Source organism: Spea bombifrons, chromosome 3 (assembly GCF_027358695.1).
Source record: "Spea bombifrons isolate aSpeBom1 chromosome 3, aSpeBom1.2.pri, whole genome shotgun sequence".
NCBI classification, from domain to species: Eukaryota; Metazoa; Chordata; class Amphibia; order Anura; family Pelobatidae; genus Spea; species Spea bombifrons.
Window position 1 is genome coordinate 26,180,954 of NC_071089.1, and position 27,792 is coordinate 26,208,745.

The 27,792-nt window shown below is 38.2% G+C and overlaps 1 protein-coding gene across 1 annotated transcript in view; it reads right to left on the bottom strand.

The window, feature by feature from the left end:
- Nucleotides 1–3,550: 3,550 nt before the first annotated feature.
- ACOXL (acyl-CoA oxidase like) overlaps nucleotides 3,551–27,792 on the bottom strand; it is a 123,015-nt gene continuing 98,773 nt past the window's right edge. The window contains exon 19 of the mRNA XM_053460798.1: nucleotides 3,551–5,236. Within this exon, the coding sequence (XP_053316773.1) occupies nucleotides 5,042–5,236 (195 nt within the window). The 3' untranslated portion in view covers nucleotides 3,551–5,041. The remainder of the gene's footprint in view (nucleotides 5,237–27,792) is intronic.

Consider the following 27,792-nt stretch of genomic DNA (forward strand, 5'->3'; position numbering starts at 1 on the left):
TACTAGCATTTGAATGACCCTGGGGTGTCTTAAAAAAAAATGGTTTGACAGGAGTAAATTGAATTGGCCAGGTTCACAAATGTCACAAATAGGGTAGGGGCAGAATGACCAGATTTGAAACAAATGGTTTTAAATTAACAATGTGCTACTTGTACTTATTGCCCTATGATTTGCAAAAAAACAAACATAAAAACATTAGGTATTTCTAAAGTCAGGACAAATATTAGAATCTATTTTTCAGATTTTATCATTAGCTTTTACAGATAAGTAAAATATTTTTCCAATAAAAGTCATAAAAGCTACCTTTCCCCCCATTTATCACCATATTTTATATATTTTTATATGATATGATCAAAATAATGGTATCTAAAGAAAGCCCTTCTTGTCCTGAAAAAAATATAAAATGTGTGCGGGGACATTAAATGAGAGAGAAGAAAACTATATCTAAACACAACCATTGCAGGTGCGTTAAAACAGCCATCGTCATAAAGGGTACAAACAGGGCCGGCCTTTGGGGTGTGCGACCTGTGCGACCGCACAGGGGGCCACACTCCAGGGGGCGCCGCCGCGGGGTCCGCCGCCGCGGGGTCCGCCGCCGCCGCCAGTAGCGTACCTAGCGGGGGGGCGGTCCGCACTGGGTGCCGCTCATCAGGGGGGCACCCGGCACCCCTCCAGAGACGGACAGTAATGTCCGCAGCTGGAGGAGCAGGCTCGCAAGGGAGCGGTATCGGAGGTCTTTAACAGACCTCCGGCTCCCTTGAGTGATTTTAAGCCGGTTCAAGGATCTCCCTTGAACCCGGCTTAAAATCGCTCAAGGGAGCCGGAGGTCTGTTAAAGACCTCCGATACCGCTCCCTTGTGATCCGCGCGGCAACAGCTGCTGTGCGCCGGGGTTTGTTGTCAGATCCCGGCGCACAACACTGAAGCCGCGCCCACCGCTGTCCGTGCCCTCTGACCCGGAAGAAGATAGAAGAACTGAAGAAGAGGAGCGAAGAGAAGGAAAAGGAGCTGTAAGGAGAAAAGAGGAAAGGTAGGAAAGCATTCAGTGAGAGTGAGAGTGGATTGGTATATGTGTGGATTAGTGTATGTGTGGATTAGTGTATGTGTGGATTGGTATATGTGTGGATTGGTATATATATGTGTGGATTGGTATATATGTGTGGATTAGTGTATATGTGTGGATTGGTCTATGTGTGGATTAGTGTATGCGTGGATTAGTGTATGTGTGGATTAGTGTATGTGTGGATTAGTGTATGTGTGGATTAGTGTATATGTGTGGATTGGTATATGTGTGGATTAGTGTATGTGTGGATTGCTATATGTGTGAATTAGTGTATGTGTGGATTGGTATATGTGTGGATTAGTATGTGTGGATTGGTATGTGTGTGGATTGGTATATATGTGTGGATTGGTATATATGTGTGGATTAGTGGATTGGTGTATACGTGTGGATTGGTATACGTGTGGATTAGTAAGTGTGTGAGAGTGATGGGTGTTATGCTGTACCATTTCCAATGTCTTTTTCATGATCTAATTATGCTCTAAAAGTACATCATAACTCCCATCACTCTATACTGTTCCATACAGTGGCAGAGCTGGGAGGCAGAGGCCTTGCACCCCACCGCAGGACTCCTGAAAGGTAAGTGAACTTCAAAGAGGGAAAGGGTAGATAGGGAGAAGGGAGTGAGACAGGGGAAAGGGGGTAGATAGGGAGAAGGGCGTGAGAAGGGGTAGATAGGGCAGAAGGGAGTGAGAAGGGGTAGATAGGGCAATCATACTCCTATCATGCCAAGTCTGCGAGTACACCCTGGAATCTGGGTATGCCTGGGCATGATAGGAATGTGATTGCTGTTAATCATATATATATATATATATAATATTGTTATTTAATTGTTTTGTCCTATTTTGGTGTGTTACTTACTTTAAATAAAAGTGTTAGATTTTTTTATGGTGTGGGGGGGTCATATTCGGTTTTGGCCAGGTAAATGCTGCACTTTCGGTTTCAGTCTAGAATTCCTTTCGGTGCATCCCTACTACTAAGCCAGACAATGAAGTGGTAGGCCTACACCACATCAATGTTTGGCGTAGTATATAGTGATTGGGGTTTTGTTACAAGTTTTTATTCCTTTCTTTTTTTGGGATGGGGGGGCGCCAGAGGAGTAGTCCGCACAGGGCGCCAGAACACCTAAGGCCGGCTCTGGGTACAAACAAATAAGAACACTGCTGGCCTTAAGGGTTTAAAGACGTTAAACATACCTTGGTGGTGGCAGTGAATAAAGTTTGGATGTTGTGGGGTGAACAGGATTGGGGTTAAGGTGTAGTTGCTCTGTACCCTGGGGAGAATAGTGGTGAGTGAGCCTACGGGCTGGTTTGCACTATTAACCCTTTCAAACCCATGTCTCCCCTTAATATCATATTAATATCATAGTAAGGGCTGGCAAGACAGCAGGTAGTGGTTGCGGCTCCTGTTGCTGTGTCTGTTTTAGAGGCCTCTGTGACAAGGTAGTAGTCCTTTTATTAGTTAGTTATTAGTAATGGACCTTTAGTGCTTTGTAAAGTACCATCTTGGTTCATGGTAGTTCATGCTGTTCATACAGTTTCTGCTTCTATTATTTGCCAAGTAAAACATTGTGTTTACGTCTGCTTCCTGCATATAGAACTGCTGCATATCTTGCTGCTTCTGGCGGACAGAAATTATTCATGAGAAAAAGCATCAGACAAATATCAGAGCTGTTTTATGCTTCATTGCTACATTTAATCTTTCAATGTATCTCTAAAGTCTCACATTGTCATCTTTTCTCTTGGGTACAGAAATAACTTTCTGTGATACAGGATGTAGAAGCATAGAAGATGTTCTATCTGTTAAACCACTGAATTTATTTAAGAACAAAATACCCATCATTTAACTCCTGGCACACTTCCAATAGTGGTATATAATAAACTCGATCCACTTGATCACTTTAATTTCTATAATCAATCAATAGCCATTGTCTGGGTTATGTGTCTGTCGGGATAGGAGATACATTGTAAGCATCCAATATACTACCATTTTAAGTTGACATCATCTCTATTATACTTTAATGAAAACATTGTTATAGCAGACTCCCCTACCTCTCTGGCCATTAAGTGGTGGTCATATAGGTGGTATTATTAGAATGTCCTGATGTGCACTGAATGAAGAAAAAAATGTATGTACCCTTGTGTTAAAGCGAATTTAAACAAAGCTCCTGGAAGCCATGGGTACCTTCTGAGTCGCTAATGAGGAGCAAAAAGACTTCAATTCTTCTTCAACACCTATTTCAGGATGACAAAGCTCTAGCACACTTTTTGCTTAGAAAAAAACAATTTCTTATCATAATAATGTCCCTCCTACATAGCACAAGACATGTGACCCTATGACTAGTGCCAACATATCTCCACACAACATATAAAAAACCCCCTCATTTCTCAGTCTTGATATAAGCTATTTTACTGGGTATTACTGGGTATTACTGGGGCGATTTCAACACTAGCCACCAACCCGTGTGAAAATTCTAAATGAAAAGCCATGATCACTCTGTCCTAAAGAACTTTTTATTGCATGTTAAGATCTGTGTGAGATCCCACGTTTGGTGTTACTGCACATCTGAAACTGACATACACCGAACACAAACCCACACGTGTGAAATTGTTGCTAAAACTCATACTATCAAGGTTACCAACATTACATTTATTTCAAATTACCAAATATAATCACCACTAACCATAACAAAAACACAGCGAAGAGCAATATGGCAAACATTTGGCAATTACTACTTATTGCAACCCTTAAGCATCACATGTAGAATTTAATTTAATATTTTTATTTTATTTGCATATTTTATCATTTTGGCAATATATTTTTGTATGCAGAAGCAAAAAAAAAAAAGCACAACATGGTTTAACATGTACGTATACATATATTTGTATATTAGCACCAAAAATATTTGAAATTTACATTAGTGTATTATTGTGTGTCTGTTTTCATGTTTTAATTTTGTGTTATTAGAAGGGGTAAACACATGTATCGGAAAAATAATTTAATTAACATGGAATCACAATTTCTATATTTGTAATTTATAATGAGAAGAAAGAATGTCCCTGTGCTTGTAGAGTACTCAAAAATAGAATGGATAGGTAAATGTTAGGCCTTTTTTGGTTGTCGATTCAAAGAATATTTAATGTGTCAACTGTATGTATAAAATACATTTTACCCATACATTTTTTTAAAATGGCATCACCATAACATCTTCTCCATCTAAAAAAAATCCATACGAGACTCTATAATATGCAGAAAAATAACACAATTAATTTTTAAGGCTGACCAGTTTCTGTGGAAATGATATACCCCTCTCTGCATATTCGGCTTTCCAGTTAAAAAAAAATACATTAATAAGATATACAAAAGCTTTAACCGCTTTGGGACAAAAATCACATTAATTTCTATAGCGTGAAATTCATTCTATTTTTATAAGTATGAGGTTAATATCTTTTAAACAGCAATATCCCTATCTACTATTGGCTAACAAAATTGTATCTGATATTGTTCAAAAAGTATTAATTGTTTTACCAAGTGTTGGTCCAAGGTGCTTGGAATATGGAGGTGACATATGGTGCAATTTCTCATATCTATGCAGCTCGCTGGCTACCTAAGACAGTCCATTTATCTAGACTAGATCACTATTGTTCTCTGCTTGTTACTATTTCTAGATTGTACATCAGTCAATCACCCTACAGCAATCACTCAGCACATCCCCAGGAATCATACAAACATGTTTCTATCTCAAAATTTGTATTTTAGACATTTAAAAAGTTATTGTTAATTAAAAGGATTTTTAAAAATCGGCAATGTCTAACTGTGCACACCTTAAATGATTGTAAACTCATTAGGAAGATTGTTCTTTCAATAAAATAGTGAACATTTTGGGGATTTGTAGACCAGGATGCATAAATTCATCTTTTCTACAGTTCATCTAAGTTCTCTCTCTTTCCTGTGTGCTAAAAGCACCACCAACATACAGCATCTACAGTTTAGCAGCAATCTTGTTTAATGTCTGGCTCATTCCTTTATCTTCCTTCGTTGGCTGGGGGTAATATGCCCACTTGGCTCTAGGATTAGGGATGCCAGCGATGGGGGCCTGGATGGAGTTGTGTGGGATGTTAAAGGCTGAAACAACCTTCAAGGCGTCATCTTTCACCGACTTGCAGAGCTCCAGAAACTGAAAAACAAAACATAATTACTAGTGAGTTCTGATAAACAGACAAACTGCAAACCTGCTGTGAGTCACACAGTCCGTGAAACAGCTTGTCCTGAATGTAAATACTGCGACACCCAGGCCTTTACACAACTCAGACTTGTACACTTCATACTGTGAATGTGTCTGTCTATGCGTCTACCAGTAAGCCAAGATACCAAACACGTATCTATATATAGTTACCACGCACATATTGTTTGATATAGCACCATCATTGCCGTACAATTAGTAAACAGGAAAAGTAGTATATAGCATAACACGTTTACAGAAACAAGAGCCAAAGAGGACCCTGCTCAAACGAGCTTACAATCTACAGGGCTTTTTGTCTACCACCCTCTCAGTAAAGTAAAACGTCCATGCATTACATTTAAGCTTCTGTCTCTCTAGTTTTAGTTTATGACTTCTTGTTCTAAGATTCCCCTCATGTCCCTTGTTAAATTATGTTATGGACTTTTCTTCATTCATGTAGCTATGAGATACAAAATCCACCTGCACTATTTAAAGGGGCAGTTTCATGGACGGTAAACTCTTTTGAAAGAATAAAATGAAGGATATTATTATTTGCCATGTATGGATTGAACATTATAAGATTGTATTGTTATTAGTATTTGGGGTTCATTTTGCTGAAGTAATGTGTACATGTGTTGAAGTGAGTTTGAAACTCATCCTCTTCGGGTAGGGAGTTAAATGACACAAGAGGTTATGCGTTCCTTATGCCTACCAACTTCCTCCATCCCACGCTTTGCGCTTTATTTATTTATTTATTTATTTTAACTAGCTATGAAGAACCCCCATACAGCCTAGAAAGAATTAAGAATCGCCATTTTCTTATACACATTTGGAATGTGACTTCTTAACCTAGAAACTCGGTGTGAATTTAGATGAAATGTGTATTTGTTTAAACTGGCCACACATATATCTTCCCTCATCCGATCCACCAAAGATGCAGCCAGGCTAATTCACACATTTTCCATGAACCATCAGTGAACATGGCACTGTGATCCTAATGCGAGCAAGAAGTTTTCACGGTTTGCTTTGTGTATGAACCTCTAGCATTCAAGCTATGGTTATTTCAGTAATTTTCAACACTTCACCACATCAGCCACTTATCATACCTCACCCAACACACAAATCACCTCACGCCCTTACACTGCTTCATTTTATCTTACTGTTATTATTACATAATTCTAGAGTGGCTCACGAATATTAGATTATTTTGAGATTATTTGATACATTGAGGTGATGCTTTGCAAATTCAGATTATTTAGCCTATTCTGTGTGTTCAAAAAAGTGTTATAGAGAAAAAAGTAGTTGGATCAAACATGGCAAAACATGCATAGACAGCTATATCTCTGCAAGTTATTGTAACTCCCGTGTGTATACATGTAGGTACCTGCCAAAACACAATCTCTACAAGTTGTTAATAGAATGGCATGCTGCCCAATTTTTCAGGCGTGATAAAGTTCTAAGCATGCCTTTCGTGCAAAAACACAAATCATCAATGCCATTCGCCTCCAAAAAGCCCATCCAATCTACTCAGTCCTCACCACTTATGCGTCTCAGATACACTTTGTCACTAGTGCATGTGAGGCCTCAGGGGCCAAATGTCAATAAATATTTTCTCATGCAAAATAAAGGAGAATTGTGACTGTTGGCTGTTTCCCAAGATGGTCCTTGTCCCATGCTGGTTTTAATGCACTGGTGCTATTGTTCCTTACCACCCTTGATATTCATTCTGGGTATTGATTTTATCCAGTAGGGGGATTTACTGAGCTGTCAGCGGAGGAGGTATATTAGGAAAAAGGAAACAGGTTTTTGGAGAAAATCAATACTGCATTAGCATCTCCTGAGGGTGGGAACTACACTTGTGTTAAAAATTTACTTTTGTATTATAATGATTAGTCAATAAACTCAAAAATCCTCTCCTCCACATATTTAACAGTAAATTCTTATATAAAAATAGAGAATAAATGTACAGGAATTCACTATATCACAGTCCAAAAACCTGTATGTTATATATATATATATACACATACATACACACACACACACACGATATGGGCAATCTGACCATTACACCAACAGGGACGTTTATGACATCTCATTCTAAATACATAGACATTAGTAAGTAGTTATGATTTATGATTGTTCCTTGTGCCACAGGTTAAGGGAACAACCACCTTCAGTGTGTCCATACACCCTTGATGGATTTACACAAGTGTGCATCACTTTATTTAATTTTATCTCTAAAATATAAAATTAAGCAAATCTAAATTTAAACATAAGTAAGGCTTTCTTAAACATTTCTGTAACAGTTAAAAAGAACACTTTACTATTATTTATTGTTTTATACAGCGCCATCATATTCTGCAGTGCTGTACAATGGGAAGGGTTTGTTCTAACGCAAAATGTTATGTTTTTATGTTATTTGGTGTGTGCCATCTAGAGTGTAATATTGTAGTTAACTAAACAAGATTTACTGGTACTGTCTGATGTTTCCAGGAAATGGGAAAGTTTAACTAATCACATGTTTAGTTAAATAGCTGCACCATGTTTCACTTTCGAACCTACACCTTCCTAGTACATCACTTTTTCTCCCCTGATAATTTGTGAATAAAACTCATAATAAGAACACTGGAAGTAAGTTTTGTTCTAGTCCACTTCATTACAAACTTGGAAGAGAACCTGCACTCAGCCAGCAATAAAAATACCAAATCATTGTGTGCAATCTTTATTTATTTGTTGTTAACTATATATGCACAATACAGGGCTACAGCTAAGCAATGTTAGTGTGAAAAGTGGAAGGTTTTTGGTGGCCCCTTTCTACCTCTGTATTGTGAATACATAACAATGAACTTAAAAAGTTGTGGATTCAAATACAAAAAGTGTATTACTTTGATTTTTGTGTTTTCTTTTCTTTTCTTGTTATTCTTTGTGCTCTTTGACTCGTTTACAAGTATCTCCTAGCTAATCACAAATTTAATTTAGATGGGTAGCTAACAAGGAGTCTTAGAGGCGTAATATTATAACTTAACATGATAGCTAAAATAGGCCTTTGTCCAGCAAGGTGGTCTAATATATTTGAGTGTCTATTGTTTGGTTGAGAATGCTATGTGTTTTAGTTTGGCTGAGAGTGATGCATGTGTTTGTGTAAACGTGGCTGATGGTGGCCAGTATAAAGTTTTGTCAATGTTGAAAAGCATGGTAAGTATCTTACTAAGAAGTTATGGGGTATAATGAAGGACCGGGAAATGAAATGACGATGAGGTAGTTATAATTGGGGATGAACATAAAAATCAGGGCTAGGATGCCACAAATGTGGCAAAAAAATTGCATTATCAAATTTGAGGCTGATGTTAATTCCCAGTCTGATTATAATTCTGAGTACAATTCTACCACAGGCCGAAAATTTACATTTTTCAGAGCTACAAATATGCAGAAACTGCTGGAAAAAATCTCTTATTTTTTCAGTTTAAGCAATGAATGCTCCTTGGGGGATATTTCAACACTTGCTCACCCAAGGAAGCCGAACCATTGTGTCTAGTTGGGACAAAATTGTAATATTATCTGTAACAGGCATACTCAAAGCAATATTTCCCCATCATGTATTTACAGAAAAAGATGACTAAATGCTACTTAAAATAGAGATTAAGACTAGCAATGCAGGAGGAAGGTTCTGATAAGGGTATATTTTAAGGTCTCAACCTGACTATTCAAAGCATACAATTCTCTTCAAAGCAAGATGTTAACAATTCAGTTTGGACCTAGTGTATCCTACATTCACACATTAGATACAGTGACTCAAACTAATATTCCTGTTGACATTTCTAAAGAGACAGCGGTTGACGTGCGATAGTCAAATTAGTGTTTTTTTAGTCACTGACCTTTCACTGCAGACATTTACACTTTCCTTTTAAAGCAAATAAACAAATACAAATTACAAGTCATAACAGACTCTTGTGTTGTGATAGTTAACATGAACCTAGATTATTTTTACCATTTATTGACTTACACCGATGAGCCATAGCATTATGACAACCTGCTTAGTATTGCGTAGGTCCCCTTTTTGCTGCTAAAACAGCACTGAACCATCGAATTATGGACTCCACTAGAGCTCTGAAAGTAAGCTGTGGTATCCGGCACCAAGAAAATATCCTTTGAGGCCTGGAAGCTGCGGGGTGGGGCCTCCACGGGTCAGACTTTGTCCAGCACATCCCACCGATGCTTGACTGGATCGAGATCTGGGGAATTTGGAAGCCAAGTCAAAATCTTGAATCTGTTGTTGTATTCCTCATACCATTCTTGAACCATTTTGTTTGTTGCATTATCCTACTGAAAGAAACCAATGCCATCAAGGAATACTATGTCCATGAAAGGGTGTACATGGTCTGCAACAATACTTATGTAGGTGGTACGTGTCAAAGTAACATCCACATAAACGACAGGACCCAAGGTTTCCCAGCAGAACATTGCCCAAAGCATCACACTACCTCCGCCGTCTTGCCTTCTTTCAATAGTGCATCCTGGTGCTATGTGCTCTCCAGGTAACCGACGCATACGCACCGACCATCCACGTGATATAAAAGAAAACATGATTCACCAGACCAGACCACCTTCTTCCATTGCTCCATGGTCCCGTTCTTAACGTTCTTAAGCCCATTGTGCTTTCGGCAGTGGACAGGAGCACAATGGGCACCATGACTGGGCTGTGGCTACAATGTGTTCTGACACCTTTCTATCAGAACCAGAATTAACTTTTTTGGCAATCTGAGCTACAGTAGCTCGCCTACTGTGGAATGGACCACATGAGCCAGCCTTCGCACCCCCACATGCAAATAAGTCTTGTTTGGGGGCTAAAGGGCAACCTTTGGCAGGTATGCATTTTCCTGGTTGGAATTTTGACATGTGGTCATCCTGCCCCCATGTGTAATCCGGGACATCTTTAAAGCCAGCCAATTCAATTTGCCCCATAAAATCATATATTTATGAAAACTAGTGTATTTTAAATGCTGTCATTTTAACTCTTTCCATGCACACATTTCACCACCAGCCTTTAGCACAGTTTGCAGCAGTATTTTTTCACGCACATTCTATTTTAGGTATAGCTCCTGGTATATGTCACTGCCAAACAACACCCCAATATGTGTTCAGCAACATTTCCTAAGTACAGTGATACAAGTCATGCATGGGTTTGTATGTTTTTTTGGGGGGGGGCTAAAAGACACATTTTTCAAATTGGAATTTTAACTTCTGGTCATACTGCCCCATAACATAACCTATATGGGACATCTTTGAAGCCGGCCAATTCCATTTACCTCATCAAATCATATATTTTTGAAAACTAGACAGCCCAGGGTATTTCAAATGCTGTTATTTTAACCCTTTCCATGCACTAATTTTACCACCAAGTTTGTGGTAGTATTTTGTGTGCGTTTTTTTTTCACACACATTGCAATTCAGATATGGATTTACAGCTTCTGGTATACATCAGAGCCAAACACCCTAATGTTGTATTCAGCAACATCTTCTAGTACAGTGATATCACCTGTGCATGGGTTTGTTGGGGGCTAAAAGGCTGCATTTGAGAGGTGTGCTCTTTTTGGTAATTTTGATATTTGTTCAGTCCGTGCCCGTGTCATATACAGTTGATCGCTTCCTATGGTCTTTTAAAGCAGGCTGACAGGACCATATTTAATACGGTGCATGTTGATGCTCCAGGGAGCGAACAGACACGGCCTTTGCTGCAGTTTTCAGTGTTGTTGAATGCCACAACATTGAGGCATTGCAGCAACGCCGTTTGGGAGAAGAAAGCGTTCTTAGATTGCTTTCTACTTCTATTTAAACTTATGACGTGCCATTTGTCAACAGGATGTTTTTCCATGAGGATACTATGCTAAAGGCATATATTCAAGAATACATCTCGAATCAGAATATAATTAGTAGAAGTAAGCGTGGTTTTGTGAAAGACGGGTCTTGTCAAACCAACCTAACAGGATTCTACGAAAAAGTCAGTAAAATATAGATGTAGGAGTAGATGTGATCTATTTGCACTTTGCTAAGGCATTTGATACACTTCCACATAAAAGGTTACTTTACAAAGTGTCAGAAATAGGCATAAACCTAAGTAAGACATGGGCAGTACTACAGGGGTTAAGGAGAATTATAGAGAGCGATAAAGTATAGGTCACAGCAGACAATGGAAGACAGGAAGAACATTGTCTGGTCTGATGAGTCTCGATTCCAGCTGCAACATTCAGTTGGCAGGATCAGACTTTGGCCTAAACAACATGAAAGCATGGATCCATCCTGCCTTGTATCAACAGTTCAGGCTGGTGGTGGTTTAATGGTGTGGAGTACATTTTCTTGGCACACTTTGGGACCCATATTACCAATTGAATGTTTCCAGCACCTTCTAGAAAGTATGCCACAAAGATTGAAGGCAGTTCTGAAGGCAAAGGGGGGATCCAACCCGGTACTAGCAAGGGATACCTAATAAAGCGACCAGTGAGTGTATATGTGTGTAAAATTTCACAGCATGTTAATTGGAGCATCAGAGGTGTTTTTTTTATTTATTGTTTTATTTAGAGACATCAGATTCTGCAGTGTTGACAGGACATAGCAATTAGTATATAATAAGATGACAATACAGAAACAACAGTTAAGGATGGCCCTGCTCAAATAATGCTTACAATCTAGAGATATTGGTATAGGTACTGCAGGTATGTCATAGGCTCAATGCGTAAAAGTGGGCTTAAAAGGAAATTAGTAGCCTTTACATGTATGTCTGTTGTGGATGCCTGTTTTATAAATCACCCCTGTTGAGTGCAATTAGGAAGAGACAAACAAGGATAAGTCTCCAAATATATGCTTTACCTCCCATTTACCCCACACAGATTATGTTGTGTATACATGTGGCCAGGCCTTTACAAAACAAGGCGTAAAGTCTTTTGTAATTAGTGCATTGTGTTCCTATTTAGTCACTTGCACCACGTTGACACTCTCACATACAGTAGTTGTGTTAGTACACTGCTGAGCACTGCAAAAGCTACCAATTTATAGTGGACTGCAAAGATGTTGAACGTCTACACTTCACCTGTTTAGTTTGTTTTTCACTAAAATCATTTTGGTTACCTTTGTGAGGTGTGTAAAACTAGTGCAGAAATCAGGGTAATATGATTGAAGGCTGTTACAAAATATATGTTAATTTATGTATGCTTCTTAAAAAGTGTGCCTTGTAGTAGGAAACATTACATATTAGTCCAACCTTCTCTTTGCTCCTGCTGAAAAATTTGATGTCCAAAGGGGATGTATATTTAGAAAAATGAAATAACTGTGGTCTTATAATAGTTTCCACCAATTCATGTCCGTGGCATGACTATGCAATATTCGGTCACATAGTTCTTACACTTTCTTTCCTTCCTTTTTTTGCTTTAAAGCCATCTGATAAAAAATATCTAAGTCTCTATATGGCATTGTTTCCATAATAGCTGTAATTAACGTAACTGGTGTCTTGAGCCAATCAGGACACAGCTATAAAATTCCCATACAGCTGTGAGTTGCTAGAGATAGACATGGCTAGTTAAGCGATAGGAGGACCTTGGGCTATCTTGGCTCCAACTTGCTCTCAGAAGCATCTAATCTAAATTAAGCGGCCGCGCCAGGGCCGTCTATAATGCGGTCTAGTCTCTCATGACAGCTGGAAGAACATGCCAGAGAAGAGCATTCTGCAGGGAAGAAATGCAGCAGAAAAGTAAGTATTAAAAAAAATAGTTGGGGTGATAGGTGTAAGGGGACCCATATTCAAAGGGGGGGGTCTTAGGACAACAATTACCTTATTTGCTCGATTATAAGACAAGGTTTTTTCCAGATCCCCTGCAGCGATGCAGGGGACCTGGATCCTCCCGTCGCCCCCCACTTACCTTGGGGGATATAAGTACACAACAGGGTGGTTGGGGCATCACATAAATCAATACACAAAGGGGGTGGGAGCTGGGGGCAATACACATGGGTACATTAACCAGAAAAGGGGGCATCAATACACATGGGTACATTAACCAGAAAAGGGGGCATCAATACACAAGGGAGGGGGGCTGGCTGGGGACATTACATAAATCAATACACAATGGTGTCGAGGAATAAATGCACATGGGGCAATACACACGGGTGTGGGGGGAATACATTAAAACCAAAGGGGGACCTGGATGGGGCATCAATACACAAGGGGGGGGGACACACAAAAAACAAACCAGTGTGGAAAGCATTTTTTATGCTTTGTGTAGGTTAACCCATACTGATGTGGGTGTTGGTGTGGCAGAGTCCGTCCTGGTGTGTGTTTGGTGTGCCGGTGTGCAGAACCTGTCCTGGTATGTGTGTGCTTGGTGTGCCAGAGCCTTTCCTGGTATGTGTGTGTTTGATGTGCCGGTGTGGCAGAGCCTGTCCTGGTGTGTGTGTTTGGGTGCCAGTGTGGCAGAGCCTGTCCTGGTGTGTGTGCTCGGTGTGCCAGTGTCGCATAACCTGTCCTGGTATGTGTGTGTTTGGGTGCCGGTGTGGCAGAGCCTATCCTGGTGTGTGTGTGTGTTTATGTGGCAGAGCCTGTCCTGGTGTGTGTGTGTTTATGTGGCAGAGCCTGTCCTGGTGTGTTTGTGTGTGTCGGTGTTCCAGAGCCTGTACTGGTGTGTGTGTTTGGTGTGTCCACGTGGCAGAACCTGTCCTGGTGTGTGTGTGTGTCTGGGTGTCGGTGTGGCAGAGCCTGTTCTGTTATGTGTGTGTCTGGGTGTCCGTGTGGCAGAGCCTTGTCTGGTGTGTGTGTTTGGGTGTCTGTGTGGCAGAACCTGTCCTGGTGTGTATGTGGCCATCTGTTTCCTGGCACTTTACCTACTGCAGGAATAAATAGAACTATGTAGTTTTTACTTATCCAGAGATAAAATGCCCTCCTGAAATTGTAGTCACTTCAGAGGACAAAACGTTCTAGGCCCAGAAACCAGTGGGAGGAAAATTAAAGGTTTTCTGTTATTTACTCTATTTCAATCTGCATATTTTATTAAAAAGGATTAGTGGCAGTAAATTGTGGCTTTCAGACGTCCGGTGTATGATGCCTTTTTTTTTTTTTGTACTGATTACTCCCAATCCCATCACATTACATCAATATGCATTAGAAAATCAGGAAAAGATGGGCATGGACGGTGGGCTGGTTCGGTGGTGCAAAGGGCCCCAAGGCCTTAAGCTGCCAGCCCTCCCTGCTTGCTCTCCATCATTCTTTTTGAGCCAAGCTGAGCAAGGGTTTGGGCTTGAACCCAGGTCAGCGCTCCCAAATAAACACGGATGGAAATTACTAATGACAGCTCCCTGTATGCTACTAAATGCAGACAAATAATATATGGCAAGATTCCTAACTTTTATAGATTTTGTGATTCAATTATTTACCTTTTACAAATGTACACTCTCCTCTGTCCTGATCTCCCTCTGACCTCCTACAAGCCACAAATCTGCCACCTTTTACCTAACAGAACTATCTTCTTTAACCTTTCTTTCTCTTTCTTCCCTTGTAGTCTTTCTGATACATGCCAAGCTGTGTGCGAGTCACCTTCTGAAACCAAGAACTAACGCATCCCATTTTGTTTATACATCCTCTTTTGCATCTTGAAACCACTTACCCCTAAGCACTGCTACAAGAGAGCTACTACTCCCTTCTTTTCACTCCTCCGTTTGTTTCGGTTACTCATACTACCCCTTAGATTATTAGCTCACGTGCAGGGCCCTTAAAAACTCCCACTATTCTTGCCTTGAAATTTGTGTAAAAGTACCTGGCAAGCTCACAGGTAGGGTTCTCATCTCCTAATGTATCAGTATGTATTAAAGTATATTTGTTAGGTATATGTTAACTGCCCCATTTAAATTGTGCAGCGCTGTATAATTTGTTGGTGCTTAATAAATAATATCATAATAATAATAAAAAGTCCCATCTTTACAAGATCTACTTATGTTTTATCACTACCCTTTTTGAAAAAAAAATGAAATGTAGCTTTAAGACACACTACAGCAACAAACCAGTTAACTATTTTGTTGTAATCTCAGAAAAAATTAACCACAAACTTAGGCAGAATTATCATTTCAAGAAAAGCAAACAAATAAAAGCAGATAAAAACGGAAATTCCCTACAATGATTCGCTAAAGAGTACTTAAGGACGTTTCCTAATATTTTGTCCTCGCAAATGGTAATGCTTACAATCTTTAGAGGGGACATGTCACAAATGGGAAAAAAAATATAGACTAACATATTTATGATTTAGACTTCATTGCCAACTTTGTTACTGCACAATGGTATTTAAACACTGGTTATTTTGACTGATGTCAAATCAATGTGCTTGATAAATACTGTCTGTAGTATGTTTGCTTTAAAAATAAAAAAACACTATTTTTTATTTTTATTTGATAGAAAAAGGTGATGCTAAGGAAAATGTGTCTTTGAAACCTGCATATAATCCAGCCACACATACTGGCACCAAGAGGTCCAAATGGGGCATAACTTGTGGATACCCTAACTTGAACACATACACCTGAAGCAAGACAGCCCTATGACACTAATTTCTTACGTTCATGGGATGATTTATAGAATTTCGGGTCTGTTGGTGAACCTCAAGGCCAGGATTTTGACACCCCTGCAATGATGCATTCCCCAAGAACATTTACCGTGATTGTTGTTTTGTTTTAAGAGATGAAACAGGTTATTTTAATAAAAGCCCGGATAGCTCCCGATACTTACCCTTATTGCCACTCTAGTGACAGATTGGGTCCTGCAGTGTGCGGCTACCAGATGGATACGTGTGGCTGTTCGCTGTCAGAGTGTAAAAACGTAATGTAGCCGACAAAACTCTGCAATACCGGCTGCTTCTAAAAGATAGTTTCTGTTGGTTGTGACGGCCAACAACAGGCTTTGTGATGGGCATATGACAAAGTAGCACATATCCACCACAGACTTCCTCAAACCTTTTCAGGAAGGCTTACCCCTGATTGTGGGAACATTTTGATGATATGCTAGCCAACAGGAAGCCATGGCCACTGTCTTTGTTATCTCACAAACAATCCTAGGGTGAGAGAAATTGTTCTCCTTTTAAAGATTGAACGCTGAGAAATAAGGGATTTCTTTTTAAACATTAACTGTAATTGTTATTTATCAGAAAAAAATGTTGCGCAACTTCCCAGGAGCTTTGTGTTTAATGTTTAAAGGCAATCTGTCACGCATAGATTTTTTTCATAAATAAATTAATTTATTCAACTATTGTTTATGGTCTGCATATCTACCTTTTTCAAAATCAGATTTGTGGTAGAATTATCAAAGAATTAGCAATGAATTTCTAGTGCTGAAGTCCCCTCCACCCACTTACAACAGTATTCTAATAAAAGCGATGAGAGACATAACATGGGCCATCTTGTCTGCCCTTAAAATATTCTTTTAATTATTTATTCTTTAGGAGAGCTTTATTCACATCTCAAGCTTCCTTTAATTTTACAATTCCTAGAGTTGCAGGAAAGACGTATGTGATCTCTTCAGACATAACTGGATTTCTGCATTTGTTGATCATTACATTTGATCTGGTCTTCAAGCAAGTCATGACAATAGACAAACACAGCCTGATTCAACTAACACACAATTCTACATCTTCATGCGTTTACTGACCACGCAGCATAAACATTTACAATGTTGGTGTAGAAAAAAAAAACATGCAACCCCTAGCCTAATGACTGTTCCAAAAGCTAATTGGAGTCAAGAGTTAGCTAACACGAGAGATTGAAGCTGTTAGTTAAAGCTGCCATGCCCTATAAAAATCACTCACAAAGCACTGCTGTTCATCAGTCCACCGTAAAACAAACCGTTTGTAAATTGAGACAGTTCAGCTCTGTTGCTGCCCTTCCTAGGAGTGGGAGTCCAGCAAGAGCATGCGCAGAATGCTCAGTGAGTTTAACAGGAAAACTGGAGTGTCAGCTAAAGACTTACAGAAATCTGTCAAACATGATAACATATTTTACTTATTTTATACGCGTATAACATGAAAGGACATTATGGAGGAACTCACTGCTGCAGGTCTCAAGTTCACAAAAGAGCAGCTGGCTATGCCACAGTACTACTGGCATAATATTCCGTGGACAGAAGGTTTGTCGACAAGGTGTGGAGAGAAAAAAAAAAAGCAGCAAACCAACAAAAAAAACCTTATCCCGACTGAAAAATACGGTGGAAGGGCATCACAGTTTGGGGCTGCTTTGCATGTAACACTTACAATAAAATTATATTTATATCTAAACAATTGGTTTAAAAAGTGACTAAATCAGATTTTGGAAGAAGATGTCTTTTTAAACATAATTTCAAACAGCTCTACAAATATTCCATAATATCTATCTATCTATCTATCTATCTATCTATCTATCTATCTATCTATCTATCTATCTATCTATCTATCTATCTATCTATCTATCTATAGCTATATATAGATATATATATACACACACACAAACTACTGTTCAAAGGTTTTGGGTCACAACAAGGAAACTTCTAGCTGTGTAACATAATTGCAAATTAATGATCAGTTAGCCTTTTTAACTTAAACTTGGATTAGTTAACACAACGTGGCATTGGAACACAGGAGGTGATGGGAGTGATAAAGGACCTCTGTACGCCCACGAAGATATTCCATTAAAAATCAGCTGTTTCTAAGGCTTAAAGTGACTCACCTATAGATGTGTGTGTGTTAACAGTTCCACAGAGTAACCATATGACTTATAGCAACATTCTCTTATGTTTTACATTGTTTGGACTGTTTACTTATACTGAAGCTACTGCCACACCTGGGGACTTCCCAAGCTGGCTGTCCTGGAGTTCCCTCCATCATGCTACACATGAGAACGGTCTGTTATTACAGATAATGGGCTGAATGGTGGAGCAAAATACCACCCCTTCACTCAATGAGTAAAGTATTATTCTGCAGAACCTTTTGGGTCCAATGTACGATAACCTCTAGCGCTAGCTGTGTGCAGTCTGCAAACGCAATCTATGTAATGTACAGGAAATGTGGTCCAACTTCCTGTTTGCTCTATTGTTAGAATTCTAATGCAGTCGTCACTGAGGGATTTTTGGATGTTTATCTGAAATTCACTGGATATGACAAATCATGACAGATCTAGAAAATACAAACCTTAATACCTTAACAATAAAAATAAAACTCAAACGAAGGCGGGTTTTCAGTCTCAAATCGATTACAGTGTTATTTCCATGTGACGGTTCTATTTCACTACACACAATTGCATGACTATTGGGAATGTCTAAGCTGATAATACACGTTTTTTGCAATAGGGTTTAACAGGACCATAAACCTCAAAGGAAACATTCTGTTCCCTCTCAATATTTTCCTTCACCTGAGATCTTGTACTCCTTGTTAATCAAACATAGTGAAAATGCACAAAAAATGCATTAAAAATATATAATTTTTTAAAAAGACAAGCTGTTTACGTTGACGAGGAAATTTTGAATGTATGCTGCTGTTATGGGGAAGTTTTTGTAATCAATGCATTTTTCCAGTTTAATTACTATTTCAAAAACTTTTATTTGAAGAACTAAGGTAAGGGATATAGATAACCATACCTGTTGCTTATGTTTACTGATGACAAACTAATGTACATTACTGTGGAGCCAACCTTGCAGTAGTAAAAGTTAAAGAGATCTAGGAGATTCTTTAACTTTTCTCGTTCTTGTAGATTAGGCTTAGAACACATATAATGAGTAATATACCACAGTCATTACGCAAGACTAGAATTGTTTTAAAATAAAAGAACAATATTTTTCAGATACCAGTAATACTTCCTTGTGTTATTTACACATAAATATAAAAATGAAAGAGAAGTCAGGTGCAGCTATCCCATGTGTTATTTCCGATAATGCTGCATTTTCTCCTTTCAAACAAGAAGTCTGACATAACAAGTTGCAAAACATGCCGACATCCCCACCTCTCTGGTATTTTTGGATCATTACAGAGAAGAGTGGGTTGCCTTATTTCTCCTTTTTTTTTGTGCCTTGGTTACGTATTTTAGTTTTGGTCCATATTTTTTTCCATATATAACTAGTTAATATCACTGCAGTTTGTCAACCTGCTGAAGGAACTAAGCTAGAAGTGGATTGGACACGTTTGACGTTGATATAAAGACCCTTACCTGGGAAATATAATTCTGCTGTTACTATGTTACATTCAGTGTTAATTACTTGACAGACCGGTTGAAATGAGTAGTTTTGGTGTGCTCGTAGGCAATTACTTTGATACAGTGCCAACATTTTCAAAAGCTAGTAAGGTATATATATATGAATCATACAGTGTTATACACAAGCATATATGATTCTACACCATATGGATGAGGTTTTTAAATGTATATATTCCCTTTTAATGAGGGTAGTCATTTGTACTCCTGCTTATCCCCTTATCAGATAATATTTTGTCTTTGGAAATTACTAGTTTTCAAGCTAGATTTGTTTTCTTTTTTGAAAATAATATTTCTAACATAAGTCCATTAGTGTATGTATTCTGTATGTTATATTGCTGGTGGGAAACTTTCTGTATCAAAAGATTTATGCATCTCAAGTTTTTGGTTAACATATCAAGAAGATTGCATCTGTATGTCTTGTGTACACTACTAAAGTGAAGTACATGAAAGATGCACTTTAAATATCTAAAAAACCTAAATGTAAATACAACTTGGTCAGAAAAAGGGAACTATATTTTTATTTAATAGCTTTGGCAATATGGCAATTCACTGGTAAAATAAAAATAACTAAGAACATGATGATTGGAACAGAAAAAATATCTAAAAAAAATCTCCCCAAAACAATAATGATCAATATAAGTTTTTTGTTTTTTTGTTTACATACTCATGTTTTGGTTGTAGAATCAACGGATTTGCTGATAGCAAACAGGGTAATAAAATATAGATGGTGAAATCCACATAATTACACACAAAGAGGACTAATAAATAGTTGAGGCAAAGTGCAAATTATACAATTAACTATAAACCTCTTTAACAGTTGTTTAACAAGTCCTATAATCTGTTTTACGTGGCAGGTAATACTAATATATATGTGTTAATGTAAGGTAATGCATATTAAGATAACACACAGGCATATTAATAATAATAATAAAAAAAGGAACTCATTGTGTACTGTAAACATGTTAGAATGTGAAACGGAAGCTTATTTGTGGAAATAACAAGTAACGCATAGGTCACAATTTGTTTTGCAAAAATACGCAATTAATTTTCACCTCTCTGGCACTAATTTAGCGTGCACATACAAATTTAACACAAATTTCCACTTTTTCAGGTTTACAAGAAAATACCAAAATGCCAAAATGAGTATTGAGATTCTGAACTCCTGCAATTAGAGAAATAAGTGACCTTTTACTCTACATCTCCTTCTTCCCAAGACACCATGGAGTACATTGTCTGATTCTTCTCTTGGGAAGTTTTGCGGAACCGCCGCAGATAAAGCACCCAAGTCTAGTGACACGCTTATGGTTATCTGCGCTCACAACTTCTTGCAACACGGATTGATCTCCATAGTAACAGTAAATGGGCATTTCTTAAAACAATGTGCAACTATATAGAATTAAGTATAGTTTCAAGCTGTTAATAAAAGGGACAGCATTAGTAAAAAAAAAATAGCAGACACAAGTAAGAACTGGTTTTCGGACAATGCTTTTGCACTCTAAACGATGTAAACTAGTTAATACTTCCTGCTCATTTTAACTTTTTGTTCATTTTTGTCATAATCTGTGTATGAATTGAATACTTGATTTGGGTATAATAGACATTAACATTGATTTTCAGATGTCTGATACTATAATGGGCATATTTAAATTCCCAGGAGACTTTTAGACATTTACTCTAGATTCACCATTGCAATCAATACTGGGTCTGATTGTTGATCTAGAAAAGCCAGGCCCTCCATGTCTTAATACTAAATTACATTCTTCTAAGATCTAAAAATGTAAAAGAATGAAACCTTAACATCTATGAATGTAAGAGAAACTGATGTGTCCTCACCCCTAGCTTCCTGATTAAATTTGTGTTCAGCTGCATACAATACGCTTAGAAAAATTTGCAGACGCTGCGGAAAGAAAACCAGTTTGTTCTAAATTTAGTCAAGGTGCCCAGCACTAGTAGAACACAGGCAAGAATTACAGTATTCATAGCTCACGACTACTGTAGACTGTAGTCTCACACATCACTTAAGTACTGTAATACTCTGAAGATTCTGGGTATTTTTTTTACAAATGGGGCTGTTTTGCACACAGGAAAAAAAATATCCCAAGATTAAAGTATAAAGTAGGTTGGAAAAGTCACAGTAAGTGCAGTAGGAAGAACTTCAAGTAGCTTAGAAGTCTATGTATATCTATGTGTATCTTATATCACTTATTGTGGTTCTACCACTGTAAAATAAGACAGACTGTGCCCCTATGTCCTAAACTATACTATTTTACAGTAAAACTAAGGTGACGTTATTCTAACAGCTCTAACTTTGAAATGTGATTCTGGATATACTACACTGATGTAATCATTTCCTCTATCGTTTAGGATCCTTCATTACCCAACAGCATAAAATAATAAATTATTATACTTAATTACATTTAAACACAAACTCCTCCTGACAAGTTAAGCCCAGTAAATTGCTATCAGAAAGGATTTGGTCTTAACTCTCGTGATGGGTTTCAAAATATACTGTGGTTGTTCCATTTCTTATTTAGAAAGACTGCAGACCAGCTGGCTCACACCGATTACACAACTTTACATGTGTCACAGACTGTGAACACTAACGACACAAACCAGTTCTAGGTTCTGTAGATTCCCTATACTTCCGTTTAAGCTGTAGTTACTACTAAAAAATAATATATACAAATACAATGTAGCCGTACAGAAAGATTGTACTGAGATTGTACTGAGTAAAACCATGCAACACAATCACTGTACAAGCTAATTATTACTATTATATCTCGCCAGCTAATAATGGCACTTTTACACAAAATCGCTGGCAGGAATGGTGGGCTTTCGAGGGCCCCACATGTGAGCTGACAATCTACGCTAAGAGTCTCTTTAGTAAATGTGATTTACTTGATCATATTGCCCTAACCAATATTAAACTTAAAACAGTAACAGTTACCAAATAATACAAGCTATATTAATAGACAACCTTGTGTCCTGGGCACCAAAGCTATAAAGGCATATGCTAGAAAGCCTGTTTCTTCCAGATTTCACACCATGAGAACATTCTAAAACTCAGCTCCACTATTCTTAGAACATGCAGTCCAAAATGTTAAATGTCTTTCCAAATGTTTTACCAATATTGTTACCAAAACGGAGGTGTGTGCATAGCTGCTGCCCCCAAATTCTTTGTCAAGAGTTTAAATACGAAAGCCACACATACCTACCTCCTGGACTGGAGTCACACTATAGTGCTGGTTTTAACCCTTCAAACCTTCACTACGTAAGAAAGGCACATCACTCATTTGGCTCATCGGTCCCCTTAATCTACCCTGCCAATATAGAATTATCTATAAAACTTGTTCTAATGAATGTAGCAGCGCTGCAGAATCAGCCGGCGCTTTATAAATAAATATAATGTAATGTAATAAAACATACACATGGGGCTTGGTGACCAACAGGTCTGAAGACACATTTTAAAAATTTACATCCAGCTATGGAGTTGCCAAGAATTTGCAGGAGAGTTGGGATATCAGCTACCTGAATACTATGTTGTTTTTATTATTATCTTTTTTTTATATATATAGCGCCAACAATTTATGCAGCACTTCATACAATATAGATATTCAAGATATGACAAGATGAGAATTGACAGACTAAGACAAACCGATATATTAGGTGGAGAGAGCCCTGCTCGCAAGCTTACAATCTTGTAATTAGGTTATCTCTGGCAAAAGACACTGTAAGAATGCAGGCCCTTGACACTGCGTAGTTCAATCACTATGGCCACTCACTGATTTAAATATGATTTCCACAGGGCCATCCAAGGTATTCTTGGGGACAAAGCTGTATTGACCAAGAGAAAATTGGGTCGAGGCTGACACCTTTTATTGGGGGCAACATAGAAAAAGTTGAAAGGTCACACAAGTTTTCAGGCATTGAGAAGTCTCTTCTTCAGATGTTTAAAATTAGCTAATAAGCAACATCTGAAACTGGATCAAACCTTGGCTCACTTCGTACTTGCCAAATTTTCTTCTAACTCACAAGTGAAATGTCACAAACCAGTTACATGACAATATTATTTACATTAAAACCGATGTGATTACTACAGTATGTTGCTGAATATCAAAGCAGATAAAGCTGCCCAGAGTGATTTATCTGGCCTTTATAGTGGAGCTTCATTTTAACAAAATGTCACTACAGGTTATTATTACCATCTGTTTTCCAGGCCATGCTTTCATGTTTCTTTTTTTTTTCTTTTTCAAACAGGCATCTACATCGGAAACTTTGTAGCTTTAACCTATGACTCATCTTTTCTTTTTAGTTCCCATGAAGGCAGAGTCACTTCTGGCGCTGATATTGACAAGTGAAATGAAGAAAGGGAACTGAACAATAGAGGGGACACTGAGATGGACTTTAGTTGTAGTGACAGAATTCACACATTGATGCCTGTGCACAAGGCTTTGTTTCCAAACTCCCCAAAGAGGAGAGGCTTTATTAGCTGAGGCCATCTGTGCAGGGCTTCCTTATTTGGCCACTAACCACAGTCCTCAGGGAGGCCAAAAATTCCACTAAAACAGAATCACGGGTCCGAAGCACTTAAAGTTCCCAGTGATGTAATCAAAAGCTGGATTCTTAAACAATAGAGGCATATTTTAAGTGCAGAACAAATGAGCTTGGATGAAAGCATGCCAAGACACCGTACTGGACATTGCAGAAGACAATGAGTTCAAACATCGCCTATTTAACAACGTAATTTGTTTTGTCACACACGATTTTTTCAGCAGAGATAATTGTGGAAAGGGAGTTTATTTGTTGAGGCAGAAAGGTCAAGATGTTAACAGTGATTTTTGGAGAATGACCAATTGACTATAATAAAAAGCAGACAATTACCCAAAACATTCCAATTCTTTTTAGACAGTGTGTTGAGATCATTTATCGCCGGTGAAGTGTATTTGGTTGTATTATGAGGCAATTTGTATTCCATATGTGAAATGTGTATTTTGTATAACAAATATTTAATGCTAAAATGAACCTACCCTGTAGAACAACTTGCTTATCAATAGTACATAAATATGAGTAGGCTTAAAAATTATTCAATTCAATTCTTCAAAGGGATCCATAATGCTTGCTGCAAGACCGTCCCAATTTTACCACACTTTGGCCAAATGTATTTTTGACATACAGTATATCAAGTTCTAATGCATACTTTTATAATAAAATTGTTGAATTAATGTGGGTAGATAGAAAACCATTTTAAAAGATAAAGTCTAATGACTGGCCCCTCCCTCTTTCAAGTCCTGTGGGGATTCGATCTCTCAAGTGGGTGGGGCTGGCCCAGCCTCTGTGATACAGCCAAGCCCCTTTTTTATGCCTCCCACGAGGAGCAGGAGAAGGAGAGCTCCAAGGACCTGACCTGGAATGTTTCTGCTATGCTGATGTATCTTTTTTTGCAGGCGAAGCCATCAAGGGTTTGACTAGATTTCATAATATCAGTGATATCAATTTACCTCAAACAACTACAACCTAGATTTTAAGGTCTCTGACTAAATAACAAAAAAAACAAAAACATAATTTAATACATATATCTAGTCTAGACATTTCAGAGTCACATGGATGATTTTTCCAATTAATATTTATTTATACAATGATTTTATCCATGTCTGATTTATTGGTTACTATGTGCCATTTTACCGTGTATATTGCGTTAATTTGACCGGAGTCAAATAGATGCATCTTACATGCTTTTCAAAGTGAATATCATGATGATTGCTGTCCTGTCTGTGTTTTCTGAGGCAGCGTCCCCTCCCCCTCAGTTGGTGTTTGTGGGCTATGTGTCATTCTGACTGCAAAGTGCACAGGATCAACCACAAGTTCACATGGAGTACACTGCTCATCTGACACATCTGCCACAGCAGTCCCACAGGATGTCTGAGCCAATCTAGTTCAAAGTCAGAGTCACAAAAGTACATTTGTTCCTCTTTTAAACTTATATTATAATTTGGCTCTTTATTACAATCAGTTTAGTTCTGACACTCCGATACATCATATTACCACTCCAAGAAACTTCTCACAATAATGGCAACATCAGCTTGCAGACAGTTCATAAAATCCCCCCCTAGTGTCCTCTCACCAGCAACAATGATCTGTGTGACAATGAGAATAATTTAGAGAATTCTACCTGTCCTTTAATCCCACACTGTTGTGTGCCCAGCCTCTCATGGGGGGAAAGTGTCCCTACCCCTGGCACTCAAAGGGTTAAAGGGGAGCGGCGGCCATCACATAATTAAATTCATTTATTGAAGCTACCTGTAGATTATGATGTTTGTCAGTGTAATTATTTCAGTTTAAAAGTTTGCCTCATAGAAGTGGAGATTGGTAGCTGTATGTAAGTGAATGGACATTATCTAATAAATTTTCTGTCTAAGTAATTACTCTTTGTAAAGACCCTAATTACATGGTTTTCTGGAACAGGAATCTAAGCTGCCTTTCACCATAGCATACATATCAGGAAATATTTCAAAAGTGACAAGGACTCCAGGGGTAATTTAATTTAATGGGAGCTCTAGTATATCAAGTGCAAGTAAATGTGTTATGCCAAACACATGGAAAATAGCTGGGGGGACGGCAAATGGACCATTGCATATGGGGGTTCTGTGTGAAATTATTTACCAAAAGAACTATTGGAAACAGCCACAACTGGGTTTTTTTTGGAAAGGCTGAACTTGATGGAGACATGTCTTTTTTCAGCCTAACTATGTAACTAAATGAGGTTCCCTCATGAGAAGAGTGAATACTCAACCTGAGATTCATGTGCTTCAAAAACTACCACGATGAACCCCGCTATTGTTTGCATTCTTTCCAGTTTCACACCATCTTTTATTATTATACGTGCCTCTTTCTCTAGAAAGAAAACTTCTCACTACTAAACCAAAAAGACCAAGTGAGAAATGTTATGCTTAGAACCATAGAGTTATAAAATGTAATGACAGATAAGAACTAGTCTATCTAGTCTTCCCATTTTTAAAAACTCAAACTACGTGTTGTGTTCTGGCCAGCCATTTGCCAATCCCATGTATGTTTACGTTTCCTCGCTGTATTCACCATAAGGTTGTTTCACTTTTTAAACTTCTATGATGTAGATGGAGGAACTGGAACTTCCCCCTTTAAGCCAATAACATATTACAAAGGAACCCATGGTGGTTCCAGGCAGACTGTGAGCCATGCAAAAACTCATAGTAGCTGCATTCCACTCAGCGTTCTACTCTGGGCCCTTAAAGACCTCATTGTTGCCAACAAAACATGTTCTCAGGATATAGTTCTCATATAGCACATTGATTAGCAATGCACAATGTAAATAATAGAGCACTGGTCTACACTTTTATCTACCTCTTTGTTCAGCTTTCTAGAATAAAAATTCAAAGTAAACACAAATTCTTCCCATTGTAAGGCTGCTTTTTGCTTTGATGGTTTGGTGTTAAGAACGTGAATGCCGATGCTAAGCTAAGCTGCACAGAAAGGGAATGTTTAACAAGTCTGCCTGTGTTGACTCTGCACAAAGTAGCTTTTCTTGTAGCAACTACCTGCTAATAACGCTATAAACTTTGGCTCATATTGTATATATATGCCTCATGAACACAGGTGTCACACACCATGCTGATGTTGGCCTTTGCTTTATAAGGCATTTGTTATGCTATCAAGAAGGACAAAACAACTAGAAAACATACTATTGCCTTTTCATCAGGTGAAATAACTGTTTAGGAATTTGACAGCAACCACTATTGAAATGTAACAGGGCAAGCGGGATTCGTCTGTTCAAATATATGAAGCCGTTTATCTGCCCAACTACTCAGTCTTTCTCTCTACTATTATTGTCAATGCAACGCATATATTTTTATACCATTATCATACTGAGTTTTAATTGGCATCACTTCAATCAATACATTTATGTACATTACCAGAAAGAACATGTGGGGTTGTGTAGATTTTATGTAGGCATGTCAATAGCAGGGGGGTCTAACATGCAGCCCATGTGTATATATATATATATATATATATATATATTTATATCATGTGTTGAAATGTAGCAGGCTCTCCTGAGCACAGCGCTATTTGTTGCCCTGACGCCTGCGTGCTACGTGATCACTCCATGATAGCGATTGTGCATTGTCAACCCCTTCAATATTGTAAATGCATCTTTAAGGGTTAATGTATGTGTCTTCAGTCCCCACAAGTTTGTGGGGACAAATAATCACAATCCATGGTGAGCTTCTATAGAGCACCAGCAT